This window comes from Rhinolophus hipposideros (assembly GCF_964194185.1).
Source record: "Rhinolophus hipposideros genome assembly, chromosome: 7".
NCBI lineage: Eukaryota > Metazoa > Chordata > Mammalia > Chiroptera > Rhinolophidae > Rhinolophus > Rhinolophus hipposideros.
The window spans coordinates 10,999,236-11,017,429 of NC_138053.1; the positions used below are offsets into that span (position 1 = coordinate 10,999,236).

At 36.2% G+C, this 18,194-nt stretch overlaps 2 protein-coding genes across 3 annotated transcripts in view; one reads left to right on the top strand and one right to left on the bottom strand.

The window, feature by feature from the left end:
* The window catches only part of SLC27A6 (solute carrier family 27 member 6), a 60,535-nt gene that overhangs the window by 15,445 nt on the left and 26,896 nt on the right, over nucleotides 1-18,194 (bottom strand). For both annotated transcript variants that reach the window (XM_081054252.1, XM_081054251.1), the window contains exon 5: nucleotides 6,517-6,711. In XM_081054252.1, coding sequence (XP_080910378.1) covers nucleotides 6,517-6,711 — 195 coding nt within the window. The remainder of the gene's footprint in view (nucleotides 1-6,516; nucleotides 6,712-18,194) is intronic.
* Nucleotides 4,077-6,242, top strand: LOC308500091 (glutathione S-transferase A4-like). The gene has a single exon (XM_081054253.1). The coding sequence runs from the start codon at nucleotides 5,054-5,056 to the stop codon at nucleotides 5,720-5,722; it is 669 nt and encodes a 222-aa protein (XP_080910379.1). The 5' UTR covers nucleotides 4,077-5,053; the 3' UTR covers nucleotides 5,723-6,242.

The window sequence follows — 18,194 nt, forward strand, 5'->3', positions numbered from 1 at the left end:
TTCTGCTCAAAATCTTTGCTCACTTCCTTTTCACCACTGTGATCTCAAACATACCAGGTCTAGCGAGACCTCAGGGCGTTTGCACTGGCTATTCATTCCACTTTGAACACCAGATAGCCTCATGACTCATTCCCTTATTTCCTCAAGTCTTTCTCTAAATGTCAATTTTGCACTGTGGCCTTCCCTTTCCACCCTGTCAGAAACTGCAAAATCCCCTCCCAACACACACACCCACCCACACACACACACATACATACACAATCTCCTTTTCTATTGAATTTTCTCCTCGGCACTTATGTGTATGTAATATAGACTCTATTTCACTTTTTATCTTGTTTTCTGTCTTCCCCAATGGAATATGATCTGCACATGGGCAGTCTGTTTTTATTGACTGTGTTCACAGTGCCAGGCATATTGAAAATTTTTAATAAATACATACCGGTGATGCCAAGAAATGTATACACGTGACTTGTATTCATCTTTTGTTATCGGTGTATATTGAGCATTACAATTTTAATACAGTTTTTTCTTTCTTAAAATGCGTGTACATATTTTTGGCACCCTCTGTATAAAGGAATGCACTTGATGAATGTCATTACAAACTTGTTTTGAAATTGATATAAAGGTTGGAAATTGATTAATAAAATTATTTGTGAAAAGTGAAACCACACCATTTTAATACATGCAGTCAATTTAAAATTTCTTAAATTTGACAAAATTCCTTCATTGAATTTCACTGGAAAGTTAAACTGAAGTGTTTCTTTATCATGAGAGATATCAGTCCCTGGGGTAAAGAATTTAACGTTAATTTAACCAGAGGTCTGGCTTTTGCTCTCAGCTTCTGGGAAATAATTTCTAAGCCCTAGTAATGTTGTGACCAATGGGAGTGTAATTGTTTGCCTAAGGGTGTTGGGCAACCAGATGAAAACAACAAGAGTTAGAGCCACACTAATGATGTAATCAGTGTAAGGCTTGAGTCACTCAGCTTGACCTCCTGAGAGGTTGTAGATGGAGGTCAGCTACGGATGCAGCCAACTAGATTTAAATAATCAAGACTCTGGATACCAAGTCTGGGTGAGGTTCCCTAGTGGGTAATACTCCATTTACCACATGGAGTATATTGTCACACATTGGTTACTGGAAAGTAATTCTGTCCTGAGTCCACAGGAGAGGACGACCGGGAGTCTTGCATTTGGTGCTCTTCTGGATTCTGTACTATTGCTTTTTCCCCTGGCTGATTTTAATCTGTGTCCTTTAGATGTAATGAGCTGTAACTATAACAGCTTTCAGTGAGTCCTTCTAGTGAATTATCAAACCTAATGGTGGTTTTAGGGGCTCCCAAATTGCAACTGAAGTCAGAAGTAAGGGTGGTCTCATGTGGACTGTTCCCTAACTTTGCAGTTGGCTAAATTTTCCAGTCCCTAAAAGATGCCTACTTCAAAGACAATAAAAAAGTTTATAAAAATGTGAGGAGAATGAACCTTTTTATTAAATGACATATTTTATCTTTACATTGTATCTACAGATTTACTACTATGAAAGATGAGAGAATTAGCATTTATGCTTCTTCTTCTCTTCCCACCCAATTTCCATTTGTTAGTGCATTAATTATCTTTATATTGTGAGGATTTATACTTCCATTCTATCTGTAAACATAACTCAGAGCCATTCAATCTTCAATATGTAAACGGATTCAATCAAACCTTTTAACTTAGGTCATTCCTTCATTGCTCAGTTCTGCTTTATCTTCAGGTTGACCAGAAACTCTTTCAGTGAATTTTATGAAGAAATATTGCATTTCTGTATATACATGGGTATTATATTGTCTGACTTCTTAAAATTTTGAGAACACCTCTTTGCTGCCTTTATACTTGAAGAACAACTTAGGTGAAAACATTGCTTTCCTTTTTTCTTTTTCTGTAATTCAGTGTTTTGTTTTTTAAATTTTTATTTGGGAACAGTATGTTTTTCCAGGGTCCATCAGCTCCAAGTCAAGTCGTTGTCCTTTAATCTAGTTGTGGAGGGCGCAGCTCAGCTCCAAGTCCAGTCGTCATTTTTAATCTTTAGCTGCAGGGGACACAACCCACCATCCCACATGGGAATTGAACTGGCAACCTTGTTGTTAAGAGCTTGTGCTCTAATCAACTGAGCCATCTAACCAACTGAGCCATCTGGCTTTCCCTCTGGAAGCTCAGCAGTAGTTCATGGTCTTCAATCTAGTTGTGGAGGGCACAGCTCATTAGCCCATGTGGGAATCAAATACGCAACCTTGTTGTTAAGACCCCACTCTCTAACCAACTGAGCCATCTGGCAGCCCCTGTTTCTGTTTTGAGAGATGCCTGAGATGTTTTCCATTTCTACCCTACACTTAATACATCCTTTGCTTTTTTTGCCTTAGTGTCTCCTTATGGTTCTTTAACTTATATTCAATAATTTCACCAGGATATATTTTTCTGATGATCATTCTGTGCCATATTTTTTTTTTTTTCATGGAACACAATGTGCTGGTTTGCTGAAGATTCAAATCTTTATCTTAAGAAACTTTTCTTCTATTAGGTTTCAAATAATTTTCCATGTCTTTGATTTTTTTTCCCTGTGGAACACCAATTAAGCATATGTCAGATCATTGTCTATGTTTTAAAAATCTATCTTGTTAATTTATTTTATATTATTACATGTGTATTCTTTTTTTTTTCTTTTCTTTTTCTTTTTTTTTTTTTTTTTTGGTTACGTGGCTCCTTAATTCCATCCATTTTGCTCCCTAACAGTATTTACAATTCTGTTTATTTGTAAGTCCTTTAATGTGGTGTTCATCTCTGTAATATTTTTTTTTCATTTTTCTGAGCTGAGCATGCTTAGTTTCCAATCCCTTTTGTTGATTTATACGTATATTTTCCTTGCACTTTCCTCTTTCATGAGCTCCTATTTATAAAAAGCATATTATTGCAATTTTTATACCTATGTATGGGAAATTGTTTTTCTAAACATTTTCTGGCCACTTTGGAGGACTTATTATTTTGATGTGCATCCATATTTTTTTCAGCTGTGTTTCATTTAGATTCATTTTCTCTGCTTTTCAAATTTTATTTCTTCTAGGGATTTCATGTTTGTTCCTTCCCAATTATTATCCCCATGTGTTTAAAAGAAGGCAGTCCAGAACTTTTACTTGGGTTTGTCTCTCAAATGCTTTTTCACCAAATTGTTTTTATATTGTTTGTTTTGGAGGCATATATGGGACACATATCCCTTTAGTGTCATGCATTTAAATAGTATGTATGGCACACAAGAAGGACTTTTGGGTCACATGAATTCTGTATTGCCCCCTTATCTTTTTCCATCACATGCTAACTACGTTTAGGAGCTGATTCCTCTCTGAGACAATAAGTGTAAACTTCCATTAGGTTTAAATTTTTTAGAGGCACACTTATCAAATCTTCCCACATAATTATGAAACAGTTATTGGGCCAAAGTGTTTGGACAGCTGGCTATGTAACAAAACAATATATGAGTGAAATGATAAAAGACAGACTAGAATTCATTATGATATTAGGTATATACTTTTTTCATTTCCAAACTGAAAATAAAACCTCAGTTGAAAAATCAGAAGTTTTCTAAGTAAATTGGAGGCAATCATGACTTCCTGTATTATTGACATTATTATAGTCTGACAGGGAATTTGAGATATTAAAAAATTATAATGAAGCTAAGCCAGTAATAAAAATACAAATTTTCTTCATTGTACTCCTGTTGGATGATTGCCTTGGCATGACTCAGCTTCACTAAGCTGAGTCTTTCAATATAAATGCCAATTTTTAATGGAATCAGTGCAATGAATTAAGAAAATTAACCATAAGGAATGTAAAACTCAGTAGTATCAGCACTTACTTTCCCCAAATTACTTTTGTTCAGAATGCAGACGCATATCTGACATGGCGACAAGACACTTAAAATCCCAAAGAATGTGCTGTAAAACCAGTCTGCGCCTTCTGCAGGTTCCAAACATTAGGGCAATTTACACCAGCTTTGAATCTATTTCTTTACTTTTAAAAAATTATATTTTTATCTCTTTTGACATTAAATGTTTTCTTTCTATTTTAAAAATTAGGCTCTTTATTATTTCCTTCTTTTTATTTTCTTTGAGTTTATTTTAGTTGTTTTTTTAAAATTAACTTATATAAATGGTTATTTAGCCCACTAATTTTCAGGGGCTCTTATCTGAGTCCACAAATTTTGAAATGTAATATTTTCATTATGATTCAGCTCAAATTGCTTTCTCATTTTCTGTCGACACATGGAAATTTAGGGATGTTTTATTTCCAAATATATAGGAGATGATCTAGCTGCCATTTAAGAATTTTTCTTTTACCTTAATTAAACTGTTGTCAGAGAACATAATCCATATTTATTCAATCCTTTGAAATTTGCTAGAATTCCCTAAGTGGTCCAGAAATGTTTGTGAATTTTTCATAAATGCTTGAAGAGAATGGATATTCTGCAGTTTTTAGATGCCGTGTCCTATACATTCATTAGTTAAAGTAGTTTGTTTATTGTGTTATTCAAATATTCTATATCACTGAAAGTTTTTTTTTTTTGCTTGTTTTGTGAAATACTGAAAGAGCTAAACTAAAATATCCTACTATGATCCTGAATTTTATTTTCCCTTGAGGTTATATAAATTGTGCTATATAATTTCGAGACTGGTTTCTTTTTTTTCAATTTTATTCTTTAAAAAGTATTGTTGAGTACAAATTCTATTTTGACAATTATTTCCTCCAAGACAGTTGAAGGTATCTGTCCACTATCTTTTGTCTTTCATGGCTGCTATTGAGAAATCAGCTGTAAATCTTTTACTTCTAGGAAGGTGTTTTTTGGCTGCTTTTAAGATTTTAGTGGTATCTTGATATAGTTTTTAAAGAAACCATATATTAGAAGCTTATACATAATTTTTGAGTGATGCTGAAATGAAAGGTAAGTAGAAATAGTGGATTGAAAATATTCACGGAGGTGCCGCTCCGGAGCTCCTAGCGGACTGCAGAAAGCCTGAAAGGCCATCATGTCAGAGAAGCCTAAGCTCCACTATCCCAACGGAAGAGGCCGGATGGAAACCGTAAGATGGGTTTTAGCTGCCGCTGGAGTCGAGTTTGATGAAGAATTTTTAGAAACAAAAGAACAGTTGCAGAAGTTGCAGGATGGTAACCATCTGCTGTTCCAGCAAGTGCCAATGGTTGAAATTGATGGGATGAAGTTGGTGCAAACCCGATGCATTCTCCACTACATAGCAGACAAGCACCATCTCTTTGGCAAGGACCTCAAAGAGAGAACCCTGATTGACATGTATGTGGAGGGGACGCTGGATCTGCTGGAACTGATTATCATGCATCCTTTTCTAAAACCAGACGATCAGCAAAAGGAAGTGGTCAACGTGGCCCAGAAGGCTATAATTAGATACTTTCCTGTGTTTGAAAAGGTTCTAAGGGAACATGGACAAAGGTTTCTCGTTGGCAGTCAGATGAGCCTTGCAGATGTGATTCTACTCCAAACCATTTTGGCTCTAGAGGAGAAAATTCCTAATATCCTGTCTTCATTTCCTCACCTCCAGGAGTACACAGTGAAAATGAGTAATATCCCTACAATCAAGAAATTCCTTGAACCCGGAAGCCAGAAGAAGCCTCCTCCGGATGAAATCTATGTGAGAACCGTCTACAACATCTTTATGCCGTAAAACAACACATGCATCTGTGAGTGAGAGGTCCTCCTTAGAAATTGCTGTATCTACAAGTAGTATCTTAATTCATGCCAGGCTGCCGTGATCCCAGCTTTGTCGTGGTGCTATGTATAGTTATTCCTAAGTTGGGTCTTTCATGTCAATGAAATCTCTTCTAGAAACAGACTTTTTTTTGTCCAGTGAATGATTGTTATGTGACCCTTTTCTGAAAATCTTTTTGGAGAGGCTGGCATTTAAATTAGATCTGATTTAAACTCATTTCCTGATAACAGGGTTGGGCAGGACCTCATGTTCTCCTCTGAGCTTCTTTTTTCCTCTCCTTCTCCCATTTTAAACCCCCTCTGGTCTCTTCCTAGTTTTTAGTGTCTAATAACAACAGAATGTCTAGTGAATAACTCTCCTCTGAGCAATGGTAATAATGAATGCCGTCCATTATTAGCTAAAATAAAGAATTTACAAATCAAAAAAAAAAAAAAGAAAATACTCAAGGAAAATGGAGTCAAATTAATATATATCAAGACCTATGCTTGCTGTTTATACTTATTAAATTTGAAAACAAACAAAATAATTAGGTATCATTATCCTCATATGACAGAGGGAAGACACGGGAGATGGCTGAGGTTTTCGTAACTTAGAGCACCGTAGTTTATTTAGAAGACACTACTTTTTTATAGAAGTTTTCAACTTAAAAAAAAAGGTGATTATGTTTACCATACTTTCCAAGCACAAACCTAGAAGAGAGGTTAGCGGACCTCAAAATATTTCTTTTGTGAAGAAAATATTGTACTCACTTTGTAAAAGAAATTTGTTCTTCCAACTGCTCCAATTTTCCCGGTGTGATTCATAAAACAAATGTTTCCTTCGGTAGCTCCATAAAGCTCACACATCTTAATATTTCCAAATCTGTCTAAAAATTCTCTCCATACATCACTCCGTATACCATTTCCAACTGCCAAACGTACCTGATGATCATTTTCTCCTTCTTTCTGTTAGAACAAAAGATTTTACTTGTAATTTATTAATTCTAGTTTCCAATTCTTCCTTTTGTTGCTAATTAAATGGCAAATATCCAGAAGTAAGTTACATATGTGCAATAATGGAAGGGAAGTAAAAAAAAAATCATGTAAGTCTCTGCTGCAGAATTGTGTTCAATAGCTCATGAAACTAACACTGGCCCAGAGTAATATACCATATTTTACCATTTATAATGCGCTCCCATGTATAACGCTCACCCATGTTTTTGGCCCAAACTTTCAAAGGGGAAAAAAATCTTTTGTTCTAATTTTTTAATTCAAATTTTCATTTGTTTACATTTAGGTACTTGTTTTTTGTATTATAAAGGAATTTTAGCATTTTTTAACATGAAATTTTATGTGACAAATAATTACAAAACACAAGAACAGATACAAGGTACAAGAAATTTTATGTACCAGTAACAAATTTAGGATATTTATGCATCATAGAAGGCCAAGAATGCTTTGTCGTTGCAAGTTCAACAAAACCGATTATTGTATTCCAGCGTATTATTTTGCATATGGATATCATTATTGATTTCTAGAGTTACACATTTAATTTATAAGCATAAATAAAAGATTTAAAACATAGATACGGAGTGCTACCCATGTATAATGCTCATCCTTATTTTTCCCTCACAAATTTGGGCAAAAAAATGCGCATTATACATGGCAAAATGCGGTTGCTTTTATTTCCCTCTATCTGAAAAAAGCTATTCCTAAAATCCAGAATTCTGAAGCCTTATTTTGGTAGAGATCAAGTGAGGAAGAAAGCGTATTTCAGGAAAAAAGCATTATTTCACAAAAAATTATAAAATATACTTGAGTTTGTACTCTCATCTTTATTATATATTACCTACGTAACTTTGAACAAGAGGTTGAATACCATTCTGATTCTTAGTTTATTCGTCTGCAAAAACTGATAATAATACCTGTCTCACTTATATACTGCAATATATAGTTAATTCCAGTGCTTAGTTTATAGTAAACAAGAAACTGAAGTAATCTAATCACTGTAATATTTGGCTTGCAAATATTACAATTACTTGTAACTATTATTTTTGAATGTGCAATATTCTCGTATTTTTACTGCTAGTTCATATTTTGAAATTAAAAAAATAGAACTACATTTTATTCTATATTCAATAAGCACTATGTTAATTAACATGAATTGTACACTGATCAAAAATTATAACCCCATCCCTGTTAGAACGACTATTATCAAAAAGACAAGAAATGACAAGTGTTGGAGACAACATTGAAAAAAGGGAACCCTTGGGCACTGTTGGTGGGGATGTAAATTGGTGCAGCCATTAGGAAAACAGTATGGAGATTACTCAAACAATTAAATATAGAACTACCAAACAATCCTGTAATTCCATTCCTGGGTATTTATCTGAAGAAACAAAAACACTAATTTGAAAAGATATTTGCTACCCTATGTTCACTACAGAGACAAAGTATTGATGGGGGGGGGACAGGATGGGGGGACACTTTTTGTCTGGAGAGTACTATTTGATTTTTTTAACTGTGAAAACTAATTTGATAAAATAAAAATTAAATAAAAAAAGAGAGACAGGGCGTTGGCCTGGTGGCTCAGGCAGTTGGAGCTCCGTGCTCCTAACTCCGAAGGCAGCCGGTTCGATTCCCACATGGGCCAGTGGGCTCTCAACCACAAGGTTGCCAGTTTGACTCCAGTAAGGGATGGTGGGCTGCGCCCCATGCAACTAGCAATGGCAACCGGACCTGGAGCTGAGCTGCGCCCTCCACAACTAAGATTGAAAGGACAACAACTTGACTTGGAAAAAAGTCCTGCAAGTACACACTGTTCCCCAATAAAGTCCTGTTCCCCTTCCCCAACAAGATCTTTAAAAAAAAAAAAAAAGAGAGAGAGAGAGAGAGAGACAGCTAAGACTGTGGATAAAATGGAAATAATAGTCTGATTTGCTGATTTCCTTAGGGCCACATCAATGGGGTTTATGGTAGATATTCTGCAGATAGAGAAAAACAAAACAAAACTCAGATAAGAGCGGCTCCTGCCAGGACAGAGGATTCTTTTCTACTGCTAAGTAAACCCTGACCAGTTCTACACTGGTTCTCATTTATGGGCATGTTAGATACTGCCTACCTGGCAAGAATTAGCTTTTGGATTTTCCACTGCCATTTTCCTGTATAAAACACTAGTGTTGCAAATCAAAGGATTAATCCTGCTTGAACAGAGAACACTCTTTAATATGGCTTAACTCTTGGATACTTTTCAGGTCAGAGATGGGTTTTAGCAAGTATCATTATTTACAGAATGTGTTGGCACACTCCAGAAACCAAAAAAAAGGTGGTTTATAAACTAAATTCCTTAGACTTTAACCTGTGTGGGATATAGGTACACAAGCTTACTAAATAAAAATAAACACTTATTCAAAATCATTTAATTGATATAGAAAATCAAATTATCAAAATCAGGATAGGGCTTTTGTCTAGAAATATAAAATTCATTTATTTAACTCTCAAGATATTTTTATTCTATTTTCCTGTCCATTAAAAGAAAAGCCAGAAGATCATGCTTTGAAGGAAGGGTGTGAGAAAGGATTAACGAATTCATTATTTAGTGTTTAGTTAGCGGGGAGAAAAAGAATTATATTTCTTCTGATGTTGAAATGCATGCACATCATAGAAAATTTCAAAAGTATAGAAAAATAAAAAAGAAATAAAAATAATCTAAATTCTACCACGCCAACATTATTTTTATATGTTTATATATACACACGAAAAGTTTTAAACACACTGTATATAGAACAATATACTATTCTACTTTGTTAATATACTGTTATATGCTGAGCATTGTTCTAAACGATTAGCTCTTGTCCTTTACAAATATAATTTTTCATGTTTATATGATTTTCATATAATTATGTCATAATTTATTTACTATCACCTATGTTTTGATAGCCACACTGTTTATAAATATTCAACCTTATAAATTACACAGAATGAATATCTTTTCTATAAATCTTTGTATCTTATTAGAATAAATTCCTGGAAGAAGCCAATAGTTGTAAATATTTATGATTTTGTTGCCAAATTGTTGTATAAAAAGGACTTCCTACTTACATCATATCTCTTTAAAGCATTAGAATTAAGGATTTCCATTTAATTTAAAACATTGTAGATTTGATAAGAAAATGTGGTGTATTCTTTTTATAGATTTAATTTGTTTATCTTTGATTTTAGACAAGTTGAATGTCATTAATAATTTATAAAATTAATGCTTTATTTTAATAGCATTATTTATTTTCTTTTAATTTTACTTTTAATATTTGTTTAGTGTGTTTATTTTTATAATAAATATACTTTTTTCTTGTTATTATTTCTACTTAATTTGTTATTAAAAATCTTTCCCATCCCATAGTAAAAAAAAAAAATCAATAGATTATTTTCTTCTTTACATTTAACTATTATATTCATCTAGAATAATCTTGTGAGAAAGGTGTAACTTTCAAAATTTTATAATGATTTATCTCATTTATGACCAATTTAGACTTCATAAAAGTTTAGTTTTAAATTAATTCAATTGTACTTATCCATAGACTTGCAAATAAAAAGTCATCAATTAATAAAAGTCTAAAATTTTACAAACATCTTTAAGCTAATTCAATAAGCATATGTACACAGAATACTTTTAAACAATTATATCAAATCTTCCTCTAAAAGATAATTGAGAATATAAACATAAGCACTCCTGAAGGAGAAAAATATAAATGACATAATTGACATGTGAGATAAATTAGTTATTTTACAGTTTATTGAGATAATTATCTAAATTTGTCAATGACATTATACAGATTTTGTTTGCTTGATTCAAATCATAATCCATTTAATACATATAAATGAAAATAATATGAATTCTTTATTTTATTTTTTATTTTTAAATTAAAATTTTTTGGGGTGACAATTGTTAGTAGGGGGGTAGTCGGGTAAATGGGGTCAAATATATGGTGATGGAAGGAGAACTGACTCTGGATGGTGAACATACAATGTGATATATAGATGATGTATTACAGAATTGTACACTTGAAACCTATGATTCCTTTATTTGTAATAATGTAAAAATTATGTGACGCCCTATAGCATGCCCAAAAAATATAGTTATTTTTGGCATACATATACACACAAACTTACATGTATATACATGTAAAAAACCCAGAAGTTTAAAAAAACCAGTTTACACAGGAATGGAAATATTACCTAAAAGATATGTACAATAAGATGTTATCATAAACTGTAGATGAAGGGTTAGCAAACTACAGACTTCAGGGTCCAAATTCAGACCACCTCCTTTATAACTAACTTTATAAATAAAGTTTTATTAGAACACAGTCATACCCATTTATATGGATTGTCTATGGCTGTTTTTGCAATACAGAGGCAGATTTAAGTAGTTGTGACCCACAAAGTCATGACCCACAAAGCCTAAAATATTTACTAATCTGGTGCTTCACAGAAAAAGCTTGGTGACCCCTTCCTAAATTATAAATAAAGTGAAAAAAGCAACAATTTCTCAATATTAACACAAGTCAAGTATCATCTGGTTAATTGGATAATAATACATGAGTGCTGCAAATATTGATTCACTAAGTTTTCTCATCTAGATTACCATGTATGTTCACTTTGTTTCTTTATCGCATTGGAAATAACTGGGAGTTGGTTTTATTTGTAAAGTGGGTGAATAGCTTCTTATGCACAGTGAGTATATTGGTAGCAAAATAATTATTGGCTAGCTGAGCCTTTTTATAAATGATATTGTGAAGATCTCTTGTTACCGTGGAAGGTGACTGCAAGCCAGGGGCAGGGAATCAAGCAGAGCCTGTATAAAAACAGCATTAACCTGGCTCCAACTGGCACAGTGGGCTGGGAGGTTGGTGGGGTGACGGTTAGCAGCTGAAGTGGTCCAGATAAAAGACGATAAGGGGAAGAAACCAGATTATGGTTGGAGAAATGGGAAAGGAGAGTCAGCAGAATGACAAATGTGCGGAAGAAAAAAATCGTTAGGATTGGCAAAGGGACCATTAAAAGGTGACCCTGGAATATATGCAAATTGAGAGGAGGGTCTGAGGGTTGCTAATTATATTTGGTTTTATATTTGTCCATTTTGAAATTGTTGTGAAACTAGCAGTGCATTATCTCAAAAACAACCAGATTTTCGTAACATCCATCTATAATTAAAAAAATCCCCTACTCTGTCAATAGGTTCCCTCAATGCTTCTTTAGAACAAATTCCTATATCTTTTAATTCTTCCTGAGCTATGAGGCTACTACCTAAATATCACTGGATATCTAAGCTGTGCTGGGAATGGAATGAGGGGAATATACATAAATATAACTACAATTAAATGAATGAATGAATACAGAACACCTACATATATACATATATCAGAGAAAGCCATAGAATGGCAGAGACTGAGAGACAGAGAGAGACAAAGAGATGGAGAGAGTCAGAGAATGCATGAGAGACAGAGACAGACAGAAAGCAGGAAAGAGAGTGAAAGGGGAAAAAAATTATAGAGACCCACAGAGAAAGAAAACAAGAGAGACACATAGAGGAAGAGAAGGAGAGAGAGAGAGAGACGGAGAGAGAGAGAGAGAGAGAGAGAGAGAGAGAGAGAGAGAGAGAGACAGAGAGAGAGAGAGAGAGAGAGAGAGAGGAAAAGATAAATTAGACACAGAGACATACTTTAAAGAAAGACATACTTGAAGAAGACAAACTTGAAGAAAGAGAGCCATACACATAGAGACACCCAAATATGGAGACACAGTTGCACAGAGAGAAACAGGTACTGAGATACATGCAAGTAGAAAGACATACAAACAGAAACTGAGGTAGAGAGAGACCAAGAAAGAGGGCAAATACAGAAATCCAGAGTGTGGGACAGGAACAAAAATCATGTTTGCAGCCAAATCAGGAGAAGCAAAGGGAGTGAAGCTCTATGTTTGAGCTCTACATGTCCAGTTTACTGTATTATCTCATTTTAGTCACCATGATAACTCTATAAAACAAGAAGCATTATTCTTATTTTGCATACAGGGATAACAAAATTCAGGGCCAAGGTCACATGCCAAATAATCAGAGACAGAATTTGAACGGATTAAAAGGTAGGCGTTATGTGGGCAGGTACTGCTGCCTGTTCTGTCCTCTGCTGTACTCCATTTCCTAGGACGGTGCTTTATGCATAGAGGTGTTCACAACATATTTGTGGAAGGTAGAAAGAAAGGGCAGGAAGGCAGGTCCAAGAAAGAAAGGGAGGGAGGGAGGAAGGGAGGGAGGGAGGAAGGGAGGGAGGGAGGAAGAAAGGAAAGGAGGTAGGAAGGGAGGAAAGAAAGGAAAAAAGGAAGGAAGGAAGGAAAGAAGAAAGGAAGGAAGGAAGGAAGGAACTTAGGAAGGAAGGAAAGAAGGAAGGAAGGAAAGGAGGAAAGGAGGGGAGAAAAAGGAAGAAAAGAAAGGGGAGGAGGGAGAAAACCAGCTTAAAACACCCTGAAAAGCCCATGTTCCATTTTCCCAAGCCTTTCCCCATGATTTCAATAATAGCAAGCAATCAAAACATGAATTTTAATTTAGTACTTAGTGTTTAAATGTTTACACACTCACACACACACATAGCACAAGCCATTTTACAATATACAGAAAGTACTCATTTTGTCTTCAGCCATTTAAATCCTATTAGTAATTTAAAGAGAATTTGCTGAATGAGTCAGAGCTTTCAATATAGAGATCCCAAGATGTTGGATTTCAGCAGATCAGTTTTCCTCTGGCTTTCAGTGTCATGCATTAAATTGATGTGACCACATCAGTAAAGGAGTCGCATGGATTTTGAACAAAGGCTCTTGTTTCTTCAAAATGTTAGGGATCTGTTTTTCCAGCAGTGTCCTTTGAGCGGCTATAGGTGAGGCAGTGACTGAACTATAGTTACCTCCTACCCGGTCATAGATTTATTTATTCAGTTGCTGAAATAGCAGGCCTCTAACAATGCCCTCCTAGAAACAAAGTCTCTTTCTTCCAGAGCATGTGCTTAATCCTACTCAGAGAATCTATAACACACCCAGGCTGAATTGCCTCTTTATATGACTATGAAAAGTGAAACTTTGGAGGTTCTGTTTAAATACGGGTAATTTTGTATCAATCTTCATTTCTCAGGAAACAAAGACTGTTCTGTTTATTAATGATGGAAAGACAGAAAGGAAACATAAATTCATAGGGAAAATAAAGGGGCAAATCACTCCTGCCTTCAGCTCTGGAAAACGAGCTGCTTAATACCAAAAATGAATATATGGTCTAATTCCTAAAGGATCAATTAAAATATATAACAATATGTGTTAGTGATTATAATTCTTTGATCTTTTAAAAAATTAATAATTGTTTTATTTTTCAGTTACAGTTGATATACAATATTACATTAGTTTTAGGTGTACAACATAGTGATTAGACAATTATATAACTTACAAAGTGATCACCCCATAAATCTGGTACTCATCTGATACTATACATAGATATTACAATATTATTGACTATATTCCTGTTGCTATACCCTACATCCTCATGAAAATTTTGTAACTACCAATTTGTACTTCTTAATCCCATTCCTTTTTTCACCCAGCCCCCCAAATCCCCTCTCAGCTGGCAATCATCAAAATGTTCTCTGAATTTACCAGTTTGTTTCTATTTGTTCGTTTTGTTCTTTAGATTCCACATATAAGTGAAATCACGTGACATTTGTTTTTCTCTTTCTGACTTGCTCCACTCAGCACAATACTCTCTAGGTCCATCCATGTTGTTGCAGATGGCAAGATTTCATTCTTTCTTATGGCTGAGTAATATTCCATTATATATATAAGTATGACCTCTTTATCCATTTGTCCATTGATGGACACCCAGGTTACCTCCATAGCTTGGCTATTGTAAATAATGCTGCAATGAACATATTGATGCAAATGTCCCTTTGAAGCAGTGTTTTGGCTTTCTTCGGATAAATACTCAGAAGTGGGATTACTGGGTCTTTGTCTCTTGTTATAGCCTCTGTTTTAAAGTCTATTTTGTGTGGTATAAATATTGCTACCCCAATTTCTTTTCTTTTTGTTTCCATTTTCATGAAATATATTTTTCAATCCCTTTACTTTCAGTATGTCTTTTGATCTGTAGTGAGTCTCATGTAAGCAGCATTGCAAGCAGTCTTGTTTTCTTATCCATTTAGCCACCCTAGTCTTCTGACTGGAGCATTTAATCCATTTACATTGAAAGTAATTTTGTTGATAGATATGTAGTTATTACCATTTTATTGTTCATATTTTTTAATTTTTTTTCTTCTTAAAGAAGTCCCTTTACCATTTCTTGTAAATGATAGCCTTGCTGGGGAGAGTGGGTAGAGTAATCTTGGTTTTGAGTCCTTATTTGTCATCACTTGGAATATTCCCTGCCACTCCCTTCTGGCCTGCAAAGTTTCTGTTGAGAAATCAGTTAACAGTCTTATGAGAGCTCCCTTGTAGGTAACTAAACTAACTGCTTTTCTCTTGCTGCTTTTAAGATTCTCTTTTTGGCTGTAAATTTTGGCATTTTAATTATGATGTGTCTTGGGTTCATCTTATTTGGGACTCTGTGCTTTTTGAGCTTGTATTTCCTTCCCAGGTTAGGAAGTTTTCTGTCATGATTTCTTCAAATAGGTTTTCAATGCCTTGCTCTCTCTCTTCTCCTTCTGGTATCTCAATGATGTGAATGTTGGTATGCTTGATGTTTTCCCAGAGGCTCCTTAAACTGTCCTCATTTATTTTCTTGATTCTTTTTCTTTTTGCTGTTGTGATTGGGTGTTTTCTGTTACCTTATCTCCTAAATCGCTGATTTTATCCTCTGCTTCACCTAATCTACCGTTGATTCCCTCTAATGTATACTTCATTTCAGTTATTGTATTCTTCATTTTTAACTGTTCTTTTTCTATGTTTTCTGTCTCCATTTATATGTTTCCTATCTCCTTGCTAAAGTTCTCACTGAGTTCATCTACTCTTCTCCTAAGTTCACTGAGCACCTTATAATGGGTGTTTTGAACTCTATACCTGGTAGATTGCTTGTATTCAGTTTGTCAAGTTGTCTTTCTGGAGCTTTGTTCTGTTAGTTCATTTTGGACACATTTCTTTGTCTCTCCATTTTGGCTACCTCTCTGTGCTTGTTTCTATGTATTAGGTAGGGCTGCTATGTCTCCTAGTCTTAGTAGAGTGGCCTTATGTAGTAGGTGTCCTGTGGGGCCCAGTGTCACAGCCTCTCTGGTCACCTGAGCCGGGTGCTGCAAGTGTGTCACTTTTGTGGGTTGAGTGTTCCCTCCTGTTGTAGTTGATCCTCAGTTTCTGTTTGCACATCAGTGGGAGGGACTGAATCTTGGGCTTATTGGTTGTGAGGACTGGCTGTGACTACAGTAGAAGGGCTATGGTGTAGGAGCTGACCCCATGTAGCAGGATTCACTTTAGCAGGGTTTTGGTGTCCATTCAGTCTGCCTTTTGGTTGTGTTGTCTGCAGAGGCAGCTGGGTGATGCTCTGGCTGTCCAAAAGCCAGCCACTGGGCAGGCCAGGCCCAGGGAGTCCTGTGATGGGTCCTGCGATAGGCCAAGTAGCCTGTGCCTTGTCTGCGGCCACCTGGAATGAGCCAAAAAGCAATTCGCAGATGGCCGCCACCCACGCTGGGCTTGGAGGTGCTTGGGAGAGGCCAAGCCAAGAAACGAGGCTGGCTGCTGCTATTGTTGGCCTTGGGGCTGCTCAGCAATAGGTATTGGGTATGCTGAGGCCAGATGCTGCTTGTCTGGGTTTTGTGTACCTTTGAAAGATTTTTAGGAAAGCCTGTAGCATGAGCCAAGACAGATTGCTTATATGGAAAAACCACTGGAAGTGGTTTGAGTGTGCCCGAAAGTTAGGTGGTGTGGGGTCTCAGGGAATCACTAGGGCAACAGGCTAATGGAGACACCAACATTGCAGACACCTGTATCTGTACGTCGGGTTCGGGAAGGGCTCAGCAAATGAACAATGGCTTCTGCCAGCACTTCTGTTTGGGAAAAAGCTGCCTCTCTGGCCCTTGCCCTGAAGCCAAATAATTAAGTTCCTCCCTGTATGGCCCTGGTGACTTTTGAGCTGCTGCCATCGCACTGGAGCTCAGAATGAGTGAGTCCATCAGTGAGTAAGTCTGTGCATGCGTTCTTTAAGAGGAACACCTGGGACTGTAGACACCTTTCATCTCACCCTGCCATAATCTCTGCTGGGTTTTCACAGTCAGAAATTATGGGGAATTCTCTTCCTGGCACTGGAACCCTGGGCTGGGGACCTTAGTGTGGTGCTGGGACCCCTCACTCTTTCAGAGGGTAGCTCCACAGCTGAGATATCCTTCTCGATTCTAAATCACCACACGTGGATGTTGGAGAAGACTGTTCCACATCTCTGCCATTCCTACCAGTCTTGAAATGGCTTCTTCTGTATGTCCTTAGTTGCAGGATTTCTTTTCAGCCAGACTTCAGGCTATTCTCAAAGATGGTTGTTCTGTAGTTTAGATGTAATTTTGATGTGGTTGTGAGAAGAGGCAAGCACAGCATTTATCTACTCCGCCATCTTGACTGGAAAACCATAATTTTTCTGTCTTGATTCTATATAAGACCCCCTTTCCCTAAAATGTACTGATAATTATACATGCACAAGTGTCATGCCAATCAATATACCCCATATAATGGAAGGTATAGTAACTATACATTCCAACAGTTTGCTTCTCTCACAGACATTTTAATACTTGTATACATTGAAAAAATACAGACAGCAAGCCAAGAGGTATTACAGAAAGGTACAAAGTAACGTTAAATGCAAACAGGATATCAGAGAATCCTGGGGCAGAAAAACAGGCATAATATAACAGACTTTCTTATACTGAAGCAGGAAAGGAATGTAGTAGGAGAGGGTAGGGGCCTTTTGTAGAGAGAATCAGAGAATATGTAAAATGAAAGGCCTACAAGGCTAAGACAGTGGGGGCTCCAGCTGTCCCTTACAAGTCTTTGTCATGTTGCCTCTACAGTCCAGGTTTGGGCAAACCATGGTTTCAGAGATGACAGCCATCCTTTCAGCAAACCATTTAAAGGCAAAAATAATACTCTGAAAAACCTCTATGATCTCAAGTATTACAGCAAAAAGCAACCACGTTGTGGTCTAATTTCAAACTCGTTTTCTAGACATAATAGTAATGGGGCAGGGGCTGGCTGGGTGGCTCAGGTGGTTGGAGTGCCATGCTCCTAACGCTGAGTACACCGGTTCGATTCCCACATGGGCCAGTGAGCTATGCCCTTTAACAGCTAAGATTATGAACAGCAGCTCTCCCTGGAGCTGGGCTGCTGTGACTTGCTGAGAGCGGATGACCAATGACCGGCGACCGACTGCCTCAGCCAGCTGGGGG